The sequence below is a fragment of the Culex pipiens genome, chromosome 3, assembly GCF_016801865.2.
Source record: "Culex pipiens pallens isolate TS chromosome 3, TS_CPP_V2, whole genome shotgun sequence".
NCBI lineage: Eukaryota > Metazoa > Arthropoda > Insecta > Diptera > Culicidae > Culex > Culex pipiens.
The window spans coordinates 184,074,711-184,089,242 of NC_068939.1; the positions used below are offsets into that span (position 1 = coordinate 184,074,711).

Sequence of the window (14,532 nt, forward strand, 5' to 3'; positions counted from 1 at the left end):
AAAATAAAAAATCAAAAATAAAAAATCTAAAATCAAAATTCAAAAATCAAAAATCAAAAATCAAAAATCAAAAATCAAAAATCAAAAATCAAAAATCAAAAATCAAAAATCAAAAATCAAAAATCTAAAATCTAAAATCCGAATTCAAAATTCAAAAATCAAAAATCAAAAATCAAAAATCAAAAATCAAAAATCAAAAATCAAAAATCAAAAATCAATGCGACCCATCTTTGGATTCGTCATCAAAAGTTATTTCCCACACGCTTAATTTTATTTAAAATCTGTTTTAACGGCATTAAAATATATATATTTTCATCTGTTATCAAAGCAAATTTGAAGACATTTGGTTGTATCATTGTCGAAATATAGCTATTTGAAGATAGCAGTTTCAAAAAACGGGTGCCACGATATCTTAACACTGCCTTGACCAAATCGGCTCAAAATTTTGGTGAAGACTTGTTAAACCGGTCCTGTGTGCATGATGAAGGCCGATTTTCAAAAAACTTATTTGAAAAAAGTATAAAAATATTTTTGTGTTTTTTATATAAAGAATCGTCAGTTTTTGATTTTTGTAATTTTTAAAAAAGTAGAATTTCGAAATCGGGCTTCGTCATGCACACGGGATATGTCTTGAGAGTCTTCAACCCGAATTTCAGCCAATTTCGTTCATCCCATCTCGAGATATCGTGGCACCCGTAAATCAACTCGGTGTTTCGAGAAAAACGCTTAGAAAGTTTGACAGTCCGCTTTGCGCACGGCAAAATGTTTAGCTTTAATCGTCTCTCACTCAGTTTCATCATGTAATATTTTCATGAAACTTTCAGGAGTGATGGAAAATCAACTTGCTAGTGTATTCAATAAATTTTCTGCAACATGAAATTTTGTGATTTTCTTCATATATGTAACCCCTTCGGAATGACTTATTTTCTATAAAAATCTGGATTTTTTTGGCTCAAAAACTAAACTTTGTCTAAGGAATCTTATACTGCTGATATTCAAGCCAAAGATTCCCCATTCTCCCCTACACTTAGGGAAGGCAGCATTAATCCCCGCGGCAGCTGATACATTTTCATTAGCCATTTATGAGCGAAACCGAAGATCGAATGAACTGCACACGGGGGCTCATCCTGGTCTGCACTGGTTAGAATGCAACCACTCATCGGTCGGCGTTGGATAATAAAATTCACCCAACACTCACACGTGGCCACACCACCATTGCCACACGCAAACATCCTATGATTATCGTTGAGTATCGTCGTCATCATCAGTGGTGGTATCATCGGTGGAAATTTTCACACTCATCGCGCCACTGACAGCGTTGTGCTTCATAGCCATCATAAATTCCACCATCAGACCATAAACCGAAACGCGTGGCGCGGCTTTGCTACAACCTCCAACCTCAACACCCCCCCTTGAGAGAAACGTCTCACCCAAGCTCAAGCTGTAAATAAACGTATCGTGTGAACGCATCCTTGCAAATGTTAACTGTCGAAGGTTGGCAGCACTGATGATGGTGCTTATGTACACCAATTTCAATTAAGGGCCAACCCCCCCTACTTGTTCTTCCTCTTTCTTGGCGGTCTTGGTTTGTTGAGAGAGGACGCTGATTAGGGTGATCACAGTACTTCTGAATTAGCCATTTCACAGAAGGCTAAATTAAGGTTTTGAAATCAAAGAATGATTAAAAATACAACTCGACCATTTTATAATTTTATTTATTGGCAACAAGTTCACTAAATTTCTATTCTGTCGATTGGGGCATGTTCAGGGAGCCCAAATCCATCATACCTTGACGAAACGCAAGCGTTTACTGACATCAACTTCAAAAATGTCGAGTTGTTAAATAAGTCTCACCCTATTGAAAAACATGCCACCACAAGGACCTCCCATCATAACGAGCGAGCCCCCAAACTCTCATCCCGAATCTCAACAGTGCAGAACGATGAGATGTATGTACGAGAGAGAGTCGCGCTCAAGCGCGGTTGCATCGCCGCCCATGCCGTGCCTTGACTTGTTTCTTGGCTGCGGGTTGTTTATTTTTATTCCTTACAACGACGATGACGAGGATGAAAACAAGAACCAGGACGCCGGGTAGGTCGGAGGGGTGAGGTTTGCGGCGCAGAAAAAAAGGTAATGTTACTGTGGTAATAACAATACTCTCTTGGTAGAGCGGCACCCGTAATCATAGCTCCATTGCTGCTCTTCATGCGGGAGGATTTGGGATTCATCCCTCAATTCAGCGAGGTTCTATGTTTGCGGTTCTTCAGTTTCACGCTCTGAAGCAGTGTTGCCAAGTTGTTGGATAAACCTGGAAATGTTAGATTTTTTGGTCGAGTTTCAGTAATATTTTTGATGAAATTTGACTTGACACCAAGTCAAGTCAGGCAACCCTGCCCATGCGGATTCTGTAGAAGGGTTAGCGATGGGAGTTATAGAAATAAGATGGCATAATGTTACGCTGTGGGTTCTGAAAGTGTCTGTCTCAAGTGGTTTCTCGATGAGATGTGGGGGTGAACCACATTGTTTTAGGAGCGTTAACTTGTGGATAAAATATCACACTTCAGAATTGTGATGTTTTTAATTAATGAGATGTATAGGGGTAATTCTCTACCAACTCACACGAAATCGGGAAAAGTTGCCCCGACCCCTCTTCGATTTGCGTGAAACTTTGTCCTAAGGCGTAACTTTTGTCCCTGATCACGAATCTGAGGTCCGTTTTTTGATATCTCGTGACGGAGGGGCGGTACGACCCCTTCCATTTTTGAACATGCGAAAAAAGAGGTGTTTTTCAATAATTTGCAGCCTGAAACGGTGATGAGATAGAAATTTGGTGTCAAAGGGTCTTTTATGTAAAATTGTACGCCCGATTTGATGGCGTACTCAGAATTCCGAAAAAACGTATTTTTCATCGAAAAAAGTTTTAAAAACTCTGCCATTTTCCGTTACTCGACTGTAAAAAAATTTGGAACATTTTTTTTATGGGAAATTTAATGTGCTTTTTGAATCTACATTGACCCAGAACAAATAAACGCAACTTTTGTGCTTTTTGAATCTACATTGACCCAGAAGGGTAATTTTTTCATTTAGAACAAAAATTTTCATTTTAAAATTTCGTGTTTTTCTAACTTTGCAGGGTTATTTTTTAGAGTGTAACAATGTTCTACAAAGTTGTAGAGCAGACAATTAAAAAAAAAATATATATAGACATAAGGGGTTTGCTTATAAACATCACGAGTTATCGCGATTTTAAGAAAAAAAGTTTTGAAAAAAATACTTTTTGCGTTTCTCTTTGTTTCGTCGTCCGTGTCTGTCGCGGGTGACCATGAACGGCCATGTACAATGACGACCAAAATTTTCAAATTTTTTTTTCGTAAAATCGCGATAACTCGTGATGTTTATAAGCAATAGGGTGGGTACGTTTTTCAAAAAGTTCTCGGATCAAGTTTTAGTATGGTTCCCCTTGTAGGGCATGCCCATAGGGACTTTCATGCTAAATATCAGCTCATTTGGTTGTAAACTGGCTGCGCGCATCAGGGTTAAAGTTTACATGGGAATTACTATGGGAAATTGGAACTTTTTGTTCAAACGCTCCTACAGGTCTGGGAAAATCACGCGCCAACTTCTGGTATGGTCAGGCCTATGGGGAATGGTCTGGAGAACACTTTTCCCGAAGAGAGCATATGGATTCGTTGTCCCTAGACCTGGCGCATCGGCAAACAATCCGATGTCTCCGGAATCAACGGTTTCTCTCAAAAAGCATCAAATTTTCCTTAGCATGCTATGAAAGCTCGATGAACACCGCGACGCCATACGTCAGGCAGCTACCACGTGGTTGAAATATTTGCAAAAAAAATACAAATTTGCCATGCAAAGATTCTGAATTCGACTAAATAATATCAGGATTACTCTAAATGATCATTTTCTAGTTAAAAGAAGGTTTGCAATTGAATATTCCAGCCGTTTCTCACCCACGTGGTAGCTGCCTGACGTATGGCGTCGCGGTGTTCATCGAGCTTTCATAGCATGCTAAGGAAAATTTGATGCTTTTTGAGGGAAAACCGTTGATTCCGGAGACATCGGATTGTTTGCCGATGCGCCAGGTCTAGGGACAACGAATCCATATGCTCTCTTCGGGAAAAGTGTTCTCCAGACCATTCCCCATAGGCCTGACCATACCAGAAGTTGGCGCGTGATTTTCCCAGACCTGTACTGCCCATGTTCGCATAAATGTCCCATATGCAAAAACAGCAAGCTGAGAAAAACGCATTTGAAGTTTGTCCCATACATAAGGCTACGTGTTAAGTTTTCGCGAAAAAACTGGAATTCCTCCTGATTTCTAGAACAAAGTACTGGATGTTATAGGCTCTTTCGAAAGAGCACACCATTTTGAACCAAACTGCATCAATAACTCGAAATCTATGAAAATGCATATGGGACATTTATGCGATCAGGGGCAGTGTAGGAGCGTTTGAACAAAAAGTTCCAATTTCCCATAGTAATTCCCATGTAAACTTTAACCCTGATGCGCGCAGCCAGTTTACAACCAAATGAGCTGATATTTAGCATGAAAGTCCCTATGGGCATGCCCTACAAGGGGAACCATACTAAAACTTGATCCGAGAACTTTTTGAAAAACGTACCCACCCTAATAAGCAAACCCCTTATGTCTATGTATCAAAATTTTTGTAAATGTCTGCTCTACAACTTTGTACAACATTGTTACACTCTAAAAAATAACCCTGCAAAGTTAGAAAAAACACGAAATTTTAAAATGAAAAATTTTGTTCTAAATGAGAAAAAGACCCTTTTGGGTCAATGTAGATTCGAAAAGTACATTAAATTTCCCTTAAAATGACATGTTCCAAAAAAATTTACAGTCGATTAACGAAAAATGGTAGAGCTTTTAATTTTTTTGAGTGTTTTTTTCGATGAAAAATACTTTTTTCGGAATTCTGAATACGCCATCAAATCGGGCGTACAATTTTACATAAAAGTCCTTTTGACACCAAATTTCTATCTCATCACCGTTTCAGGCTGCAAATTATTGAAAAACACCTCTTTTTTCGAATGTTCAAAAATGGAAGGGGTCGTACCGCCCCTCCGTAACGAGATATCAAAAAACGGACCTCGGATTCGCGATCAGGGACAAAAGTTACCCCTTAGGACAAAGTTTCACGCAAATCGAAGAGGGGTCGGGCCAACTTTTCCCGATTTCGTGTGAGTTGGTAGAGAATTACCCATATAAAAAAAATGAGTTATAACTTCGGTATTCCGAGATTTTTTGAAAATAAAAACTGGGGTTTGGGTCGCGCGCAGAAACGGAAATATGACGAAAACGGGAAAAGATACCATTTTTCACTAAAACTGCGATAACTTTAAAATTTGAGCAATAGACACATTTTTGTATAGGTCATCGCTGTATTATAATTTTGCGTTCCACATTTCGCTTCTAGATTGCTAATTCCGTCGTGAGTCTTTACAAAGCTTGCAGAACAGCTATTGATTTTTCATACAGCATGCAAAATTGTTTAGTTTGATTAATGTTATAAATATTTCGAAAATATCAGAATCTTGTCGAAAAACATTTCAATAGTTTAGAAATGCATTTTTTCAGGTTTGAGTGAGACATTTTTTAATAAATCTGCTTCATCTTTGTAATTTGTATACCAACTCGATGAGAGAATTGATTTCCCTAGAAAAATATAGCAATTTTCCAATAACAAAGCAAACGTATAAATAAAAATGAATAATCCAAATGTGTAGCAGCAAAAAAATTACAAATTGAAGCGAACTCATCACGCGGATTTGGAATTCTAGGCGAAGAAAATACTCTTGAAACACACATATTCAACAAGTTGTTATCCCATCTAGAGTACACTTTAATACTTGCAATAAACGTGTTAATTCAGCCAGCAGCAGTCAAAATAACATCACACGCATCGTCACATGTTCAAATCCACTTAACTTTAGCCTCCAGAATTAGGCCCGTTAAATGCTAGATCAGACGACTTGCTCGCGGCGGCTGCGACGACAAACACCATCCCTAATCGCACCGTTGCTTCCATAACTTATGGCGACTTGACACTTCCTGACTTTACCGAACACACATTGTCTTCCGTTTCCGTCGTTTTGAAAGTCACACACACACACTCACATGCCACAATCATAAAGTGAGTCCCAGTCCTCCGTCCGATTGTTCAACGGGGGGCAAAGGGATTAAAGATAGCCTGGAATTACGACGTACTTAGCTTTCAGAGCTCAAAGCCATCGTTTTCACCTCTGTCAGCAGCAGCAGCGGCAACTCTCTGGGGCTCTCTGGCCTATCGGAATCAGCTTTCCGGAGCACGTCCTGGACGAATTAACACCCGATGAGCCACGATGACGCTCTGGCAGAGTCGACGACAGAGGTTGATTGAGACCGCACACACCTTCACACTCCTGAGTGGTGCATCCTTTGCAAATTGGCCGGCGTTGATGGCGCGAGAAGTGGATGAGCTTTTACTGAAAAGCTGCGCACAATGATGATGATGAGGGTGATGATGATGATGATGGTGATGAATATGATGTACTGCAAGTTCTAAATAATGGTGGCACGTTCCAACTTTTGCTTGAACACGGCGGCGGCGGCGATGCTGCAGGCGTGACTTGAATTAGCTTGGAGGAGACTTCTGTTTTTGATCCTAACCTGGTGCACAGTGAGGTGGAGCCAAAGTAGTTGAAGAGCGTATGGATTAATATCTAGGTATTTAAGAGGTCGTTGAGCGGCGATGAACTTTACGTCTGTTCAATCAAATATTAATGACATATACTCTTCATCACAATCAAAATCTTAAGAAATTCACTGATTTTTTTTAACAAGCAGAAAATATAAAAGTTCCGTGTCCTTTAACCCAACTATGTATTTCCATTATTTGTTTCCCGCTGAATCGCTAAATTTGTTCGAATTGATACAATTATTCGTAGTTTTCGTAGAAAATGGAAACTTAGACACGGGTCCCCCACAGACCGTTATTATGAAGAAAAAATTTCCACCCAAACCAATGATTGGACATGGTTTCTGGGACCATTCTGCACCTCTGGGCCAAGTTTCAAAATATTTGCCGGCAGAAATTTCGAATACGGTCAGTTTTAGTATTTTTAGTTGAAATTAAGGGGAAATCACTTGTAAAATGCATAGGAAAACTTCAAAGTTTCAATGCCTAAACTCTGAAACGTTACTGATCATGGTTTTAAATTGTACTTACATGTAGCAAAATGATATAAAACGATTTACGGAACTGACTTAGCCGGGTTAAGCCGTAGTTAAGTGACTTCAGTACATTATTTACAAGTTTATATCTAAATATTTTTTTAATCTCCTACATTAGGCAATTTTAAGTCTAGGAAGACTAGATTGCATAAAAATAATTAAAATGGGGTGACTTTGAGCCAAGGGGTGACAATGTACTAAAGATTGTTTTGATAAGCATTAAGTTTATGTCAATATTTGTTTGTAGACTGCTTAATTTGGTCTATTTATGTTCCCAAACCCAAAAATAATTTGATGATATTGCTTCGCAGATCGCTAATTAATATGTTTGAATAGGACTATTGATTTTAAATCGTCTATAAGTGACAGATTTAAAAAATCTGCGCACATGTTCCAGTTCTGAATCGATTCGTTCTGAATACAAATAAAGAAAAACAATTATGTGACGTGGCAAGTTTGTAGCATTGCATTAATAATAAAATTGTTTTTTTTGTTTTAAAACGTTTAGAAATTTGAACCATACGAATGAAATGCAGTGAGTATTTCAGCTATAATTTAGCTCAAACATTTTTGTTGCCCTGTATAATGATTATAATTAGCAAAAGTTTAATGGCACAACTTCCCACAGGATTAATATCTCAAACTAATTATGATTTTGCAAAATTGCAGGTAATCATCATAAAAACTGTATTTTATAATTGATTAATGTATTGTTGATACAGTTTGATCATCAATGAAATTCATCAAAACTTATTATTGATCAGCAAGTACTTTTACTGATAATATATTTAGTTAAAACAAAACCTACTCCTGTCTCATGTGAAAACACAACCACTCATCCACTATTTTAACAATCCCGACATATCTTAAGAAAATGTGAAAATAGTATAGTCTAATATGTATAGGTTATTGAACTTGTAAATATTTACAAGGACGATTTAAGTTTTCAATGTAGTTTGTGTCTTAAAACTCTTGTCAGGCTAGGTTCTTATTTAACTTTTTATGGAATTTTTCAAAATTGTGGGAGAGGACAACAATATTTGCAACGAGTAATCCTTACAATTCAAGCTTATCGAGCTTGTTGTTAAGCTATTTAGTTATTAAACAAACGTAAAATTTGGTACAATGTCACCCCTTGGCTCAAAGTCACCCCATTTTAATTATTTTTATGCAATCTAGTCTTCCTAGACTTAAAATTGCCTAATGTAGGAGATTTAAAAAATATTTAGATATAAACTTGTAAATAATGTACTTAAGTCACTTAACTACGGCTTAATCCGGCTAAGTCAGTTCCGTAAATCGTTTTATATCATTTTGCTACATGTAAGTACAATTTAAAACCATGATCAGTAACGTTTCAGAGTTTAGGCATTGAAACTTTGAAGTTTTCCTATGCATTTTACATGTGATTTCCCCTTAATTTCAACTAAAATTACTAAAACTGACCGTATTCGAAATTTCTGCCGGCAAATATTTTGAAACTTGGCCCAGAGGTGCAGAATGGTCCCAGAAACCATGTCCAATCATTGGTTTGGGTGGAAATTTTTTCTTCATAATAACGGTCTGTGGGGGACCCGTGTTAGAAAAATCCTGAGTATTTTATTACAATTTTGACACAAAAACATTTTTTTATATGTTTTCTCGGACCAAAGTGTACGGTTTTGAGGTATAGATGTTTTTGACGGACGTTTTTATTTAGGCCAATTTATATTTTTTTAAAAAAGACCGCATGGATAAACACAAAATAGTTAATTTTCTCATCTATTGTAGGAGGATGGACAAATGGTGCCCTTTATCAAAGTTTCACTCTAGTACTTTTCGATTGCAAATTTAATTCAACATCAAAAAGTAACTTTTGTTAAAACAATAGATTGCTTTTTGCAAAATTCACAAACATCATTTTTTTTCCAAAAATCAGTTTTTGGAACTTAAGGACAATCTAAAAACCACGTGGACCCTTTTTTGGAAATCTCAACACCCCCCCCCCCCCCTCCTTCGTGGACAATTGTCCATATAAAAAAATATATTTTTGTATGGAGCGTGGACAATCGCCGAACAGCATTCCCCCCCTCCCCCCCTCTAAAGTGTGCACGTGGTTTATGGATGGTCCCTTGATTAAAATTCCAAAAATAGAACTCCAGAAAGAGTTAAAAAGTATAAATTTCATGCAAGGATGGGGAGACCGGCCCGTGGCTAAATGGCTACGGCTCCCGCCTCATAAGCGGAAGGTTCCGGGTTCGATTCCCGACCGGTATCCTTGAAATTATTCGACTATAATTGAACTTTGAATATGAACAAAAAACGCATGGAATCAGGTGGGATTCGAACTCACACCTTTGGATTGGTAGTCAGATGCTCTAGTCACTCGGCCACCTTGGGGTTGACACCCCTTGAGTGGTGAAATAATGTCACAAGGTCATTTACTATATAATACAACAATCCCTTTCCCAACGATTCCCCTACACACACTACACACCATATTCTATAAATAACTCGAAGTGGTTGGTACGGTATGTCCCCACTTCTTCTTCTTCCCCTGATGGTTCCATGAAATGTGGGTTCCGTTCATAGAATCTGTCTCTTGCGGTTAATGCAACGCAGTAGGCCGGGCCGCTTTAGTGAGTGTAATACATTTCGGGGGTTCTCGAAAGTACTGCAATCATTAATAATGACAAGAAAGAACTTGAGGCGTAATCTAACCATAAGTTCTTCCCGGATGCTTTCTTCGGACTGGCTGCACTTGTGTTCGATTAGATTAGATTAGATTAGATAAATTTCATGCAAGGATGGAATAATCGCAACAAAATCATTTTCGCTTGCGAACTTTCTTCACCCGCGAAAGAAAAAGGAGGCAAATCACGCAAAAGAAAATCGCTCCCGAAATTCTTCAAGAAAATCAATCTGCTGATGATTTTTTGTGAATTTCTTTGTCAGTGCCACTTAAAAATATTTATTTCACTTTGTTTACACACATTGCCCATCTACAAAAGGTGAGAGGTCATTTTTCGACGTGTGACGTTACACTTGCAAGTGTAGTAGTGAAAAAGATGTTCCGCTGAATAATCAAGATGATGATATTTTTAGATTCCTTTTACCGATTTTCTTTTTTTTTTGCTCTTGATGAACGTCTAATGATTTTATTTTGATGATGATTATTCCATCGCTGATTTCATGTAATACCACTAAAGCTAGATTTAATCCAGTTTTCTAGAACAAAGTTCTATTTTTTTTTGTATTTCTGAAAGATAATACGTTTTCGAACCTTCTGCATCAATAACATTGGTCAAAGACTGCAATTATTAGTTTCCAAAATACCTTAGTATTGACGAAAATTTTAGTTTTTTGCTAAAAATAAAGTTTTTGCGGTGCTGTTCATTGGAATTTCATAAAAATTCAAAATATTTTTTATCCAGCCCAAACATGCTAAATGTAATTATAAATGCATAAAAATGTGTTTTAGATTGTTTTCAGTTGATTTGACTTTTATTATCATTGAAATTTTGAAGTTTTTTGAAAAAATATTGTTTTTGCCCCCTGATTTTCTGGAACAATTTTGAAGGGAGGGCGACATAAACTTTGAAAAATATTTGCAACGACCTTATTAGTTTGCAAAATATCCAATTTCACTGTTTCAGAGTGTTGTTTGATGAAATACTCAAACTTTCACTAAATACCGTATTTTTTTTTAAATACTACAATTTTCATAACTTGCATGCATTTTCACAAATTAAAGAAATACTAAATTTTTTACAAAATGCCGTATTTTTTCCGAAAATACAAACGATTCAAAATTTGGCATGCATTTTCATTGAAAAAAGCAAACACAATTTCGCCTCGCTACCCATATTGCAAACAATAAAATTTTTAGTTTTTTCGAAAAAATACGCACTTGTGAAAAATTTATTGTTTTTTAACAAAACCCTAAAATAGTGAAAAGTTTAACAGCCATATTATAAATTATGAAATTTGAGTATTTTTGAAAAAATCTGCAGTTTTGTGAAAATGGAATTAACAACAATATAAAAAATAAAAATAAATTGCATTAAACTTTTGAAATTTCCATGTCATTTTCAATGCAGGCTCTCTACCATTATACATCACCTGTCGAAACAAATGTTTTTTTTTTGGTCTATGCTATTCTGGTGATAAGTAATTTTTTAATAATAGACTTTTAATTTAATAATACAAAATGTTCCAACTTTCATCGAATGTCTTATAATTACTTTTGCTTGTCGAATAACAAATCAGTTACGCAAAGAATTTTCTAAATAGTTTGTTAAATTATCATTTCATCTGAATTGGTCCTTTTTTTAATGTTTTCAACCCTGATTAAAAATCATGTCAGCTCATTATGATAAAGCACAAAATTGCTTCATTTTGAAGCTCCACAAGCATGTTGCCCCTCAATGCAACGCAACTATGTCAGCGATTCGGCATACCTCGTTAACCTGCTTTCCGAACCGCTAAACGACACCGGTGGCGCACCGGTTGAAGGTTAAATTCCTAGATTATCAAGACAAATATGCGACCTTTAGACCGTGCATCTGCTTGGTTGCTCCCTTAGCCGACAGAAAAAAAAAGTAAAGTGAAAAAAGAAAAAGTAAAGGTAAAAACTACGCTACAAACAAAAACAACAACAACACTACCCTCAACGCCATGCCAGGGCCAGGATGATTAAACCGACGGCCGTTAAACTTTACGACATTTGCGTGCCCGGTTTTCCCGTTTTATTAAAACACTTGCCCCATAACAGGGTACGGTTTAATCTCCCCCGAGCATTACACGGTTACAACACGACCATTGCTTGTAATGTTCTTCCACCGTCAACGACCTTTAAATCACCCCTCCTCCTGTTCTCCGCCCAAACTAACCTCCCCGAATACTGCAAAGCTCCGGAATTGAGCTGTACATCGTGTCGCAAAATCCCTCTCGTAATTTCGATAATCCTGTTACGGCGCAAAGATATCGAACCCCGGGTTGACACGTGAGCCGTAAAACCATTTCCAGGCCCAGAACCGTCGAGCCTAAAGGGGGTTGGGGGTGGGAGAGACCTCAATCGTGTCAATTAATGTTTCATTGAATTCCTCGTCCCCACTCGTGCCCACCCATCAACGCCAACCCTCAATTGACCTGCTTTCTCTCTCTCTTCTCTCTTTCCAGTGCCACCGCTGTTCATCACGATGCAGGGCCTCCGGGACACGTTGACGGCCGGCATCAAGACGCAGGTATCCTGTCTGACGGCCGGAAGCCGGCCCGCGCCGAGCATCTCCTGGACCAAGGGCACATCCATCATCCGGGGCTCGTCGCAAACGGTGAGTTGAAATAATTAATCAGAGTTGTGCTGCTGCTGCTCGGTTTGATATGGGGCAAAGGGTAACACTACAAGACTTGTAACACAATGGGGAATTCGTGGAAGAACAGACAAGTTCAATTCGAGGGAGACGCCTGGTTGTTTTCAGCTGATGAAGATTTATGGAGATGGAGGCGCGCTGTTGGGTGTAATAAGCTCAAGTAGGCGCTGGCAGTTATGGATAAGGTTAGGGTTGGGACGTCATTATGACGTAAACTTTGATTGATAAACTTCCTACAAATGGAAAGATTTCGTAGAAAGGTTCATTGGAAAACAGCCTAGAATAATAATTAATGCGAGCTTATCTGTTTTAACTCAAATTTGACTTAAATTACACTGCTTGCATTCTACAGAAACATTTATGCAAGAATCATATGCTTATTCTTTTCACATTTTCGACCTAGCAGCACTTTGGCGTTGAATTCCAGTTAATTTTCAAAAAAAATTAAATGAATATGAAATGAATTGGGGTGCGGACTTGGTAATCTGGATATGACTCTCACCAGATTGATGTTATTTTTGGGTTGCGGAAAATTTATTTATTTTTCTTTTGTACATGCTTTTTGTGTACACGTTTTCTCATACAATATTACATGCTTTTGCTCACAAAGGTGATGTGCATGCTTTTGCATGCGATTTTACCATCGGATTTTTTGCTGTGTATAGTCAAAACGCCTTGCAAAACGCAAAAAAAATGGAAATGTATGAAAAGGCTTTTAAGAATCGGTGAGAAGCATTCATGTTTTCAAATTTTTTTGATATTTTTTCTTATTGTAAAATATTGAGCCTGCGCGTACGTTTCGTTGGTCGGAGTAATCGAATTATTATTAAAATTGGCAAGTTGGATTAAAATGTGTAGTTAAAAGCTTTTCTCGATTTTTGAAACAATTATTTATCATTTCAAAAATAGGTTTTTACCAAAAATTAAAAAGTTAAAATGAAATGCACACAAAAACTTGAACTTCACTCACCTGAAACAATGTTTTTTTTACGAAAAAGACCATTTTTCAAATTTGTTGTATTTTTTAATCTGGCTGAAACTATGTGTGTGCCTTCCGTATGCCCAAAAAAACTATTTTGTAGAGGTGGGCAAACCGCTCTTTTTTAGAAGCCGCTCATTTTAGCTCGCTCATAAAAAAGATCGGCTCTTTCGCTCACAGTAAAAAATTGTTTAAATTTGGAAGCTGTAATTTTGGAAGGTTCAATATTACCACATTTATGATGTAATTTTACCTCAATTTAGTGACATTACACCAGAAAAGTTGTAAAATTACACATTTTCAGAGGTAAAATTAAACCCTTTTTCTGACATAAAAGATGTACCCCTTCCCAGATGTAATATTACCATGAATTTTTTTACTGTGCTCTTTTACAAAATAATGACGAATTTAAATCAAAGCATTCTTTGATTTTTAAAGTTTTTCATAGGATTGTTATAAATAATCTGAAAAAATCCATTACATTTATTTCTCGGAACAGTTCTTTGAAAAGATCGAAGTTAAAAAAGAACCGTGGCTCTTTTTTTTGCCCACCTACATCATCAGCTTGTCCATACATTTTCCATACAAATTTGACAGCTGAACATTCAAAAATGCTGTATCTATTGATGGATTTTTTTTCGATTTGGTGTCTTCAGCAAAGTTGAAAGTATGGATGAGAAATAAACTGAAAAAATGATACACGGAAAATAAAATGCAATTATTTTCAGAAAGTTCTGAAATGAACGTTAAATCTAAGACCTTTAAATTTTCAAAATATATTGAAAAAAAAATTTCTCTTAAAAAAGTTCTTAGGCAAAATTTCCATTTAAAAAAAATATTTTCAAGTAGCTGAGAACATTCTGAACTTATTTGATACATTTGTTGAGATTAGAGGTGGGCAAAAAAAGAGCGAGCCGCTCAAAGAGCCGGTTCACTGAAAAGAGCGAACGAAC

At 37.0% G+C, this 14,532-nt stretch overlaps 1 protein-coding gene across 1 annotated transcript in view; it reads left to right on the forward strand.

Moving 5' to 3' along the window:
* The window catches only part of LOC120414327 (nephrin), a 258,628-nt gene that overhangs the window by 207,498 nt on the left and 36,598 nt on the right, over positions 1 to 14,532 (forward strand). Inside the window, exon 8 of the mRNA XM_039575467.2 lies at positions 12,410 to 12,561. Coding sequence (XP_039431401.1) covers positions 12,410 to 12,561 — 152 coding nt within the window. The remainder of the gene's footprint in view (positions 1 to 12,409; positions 12,562 to 14,532) is intronic.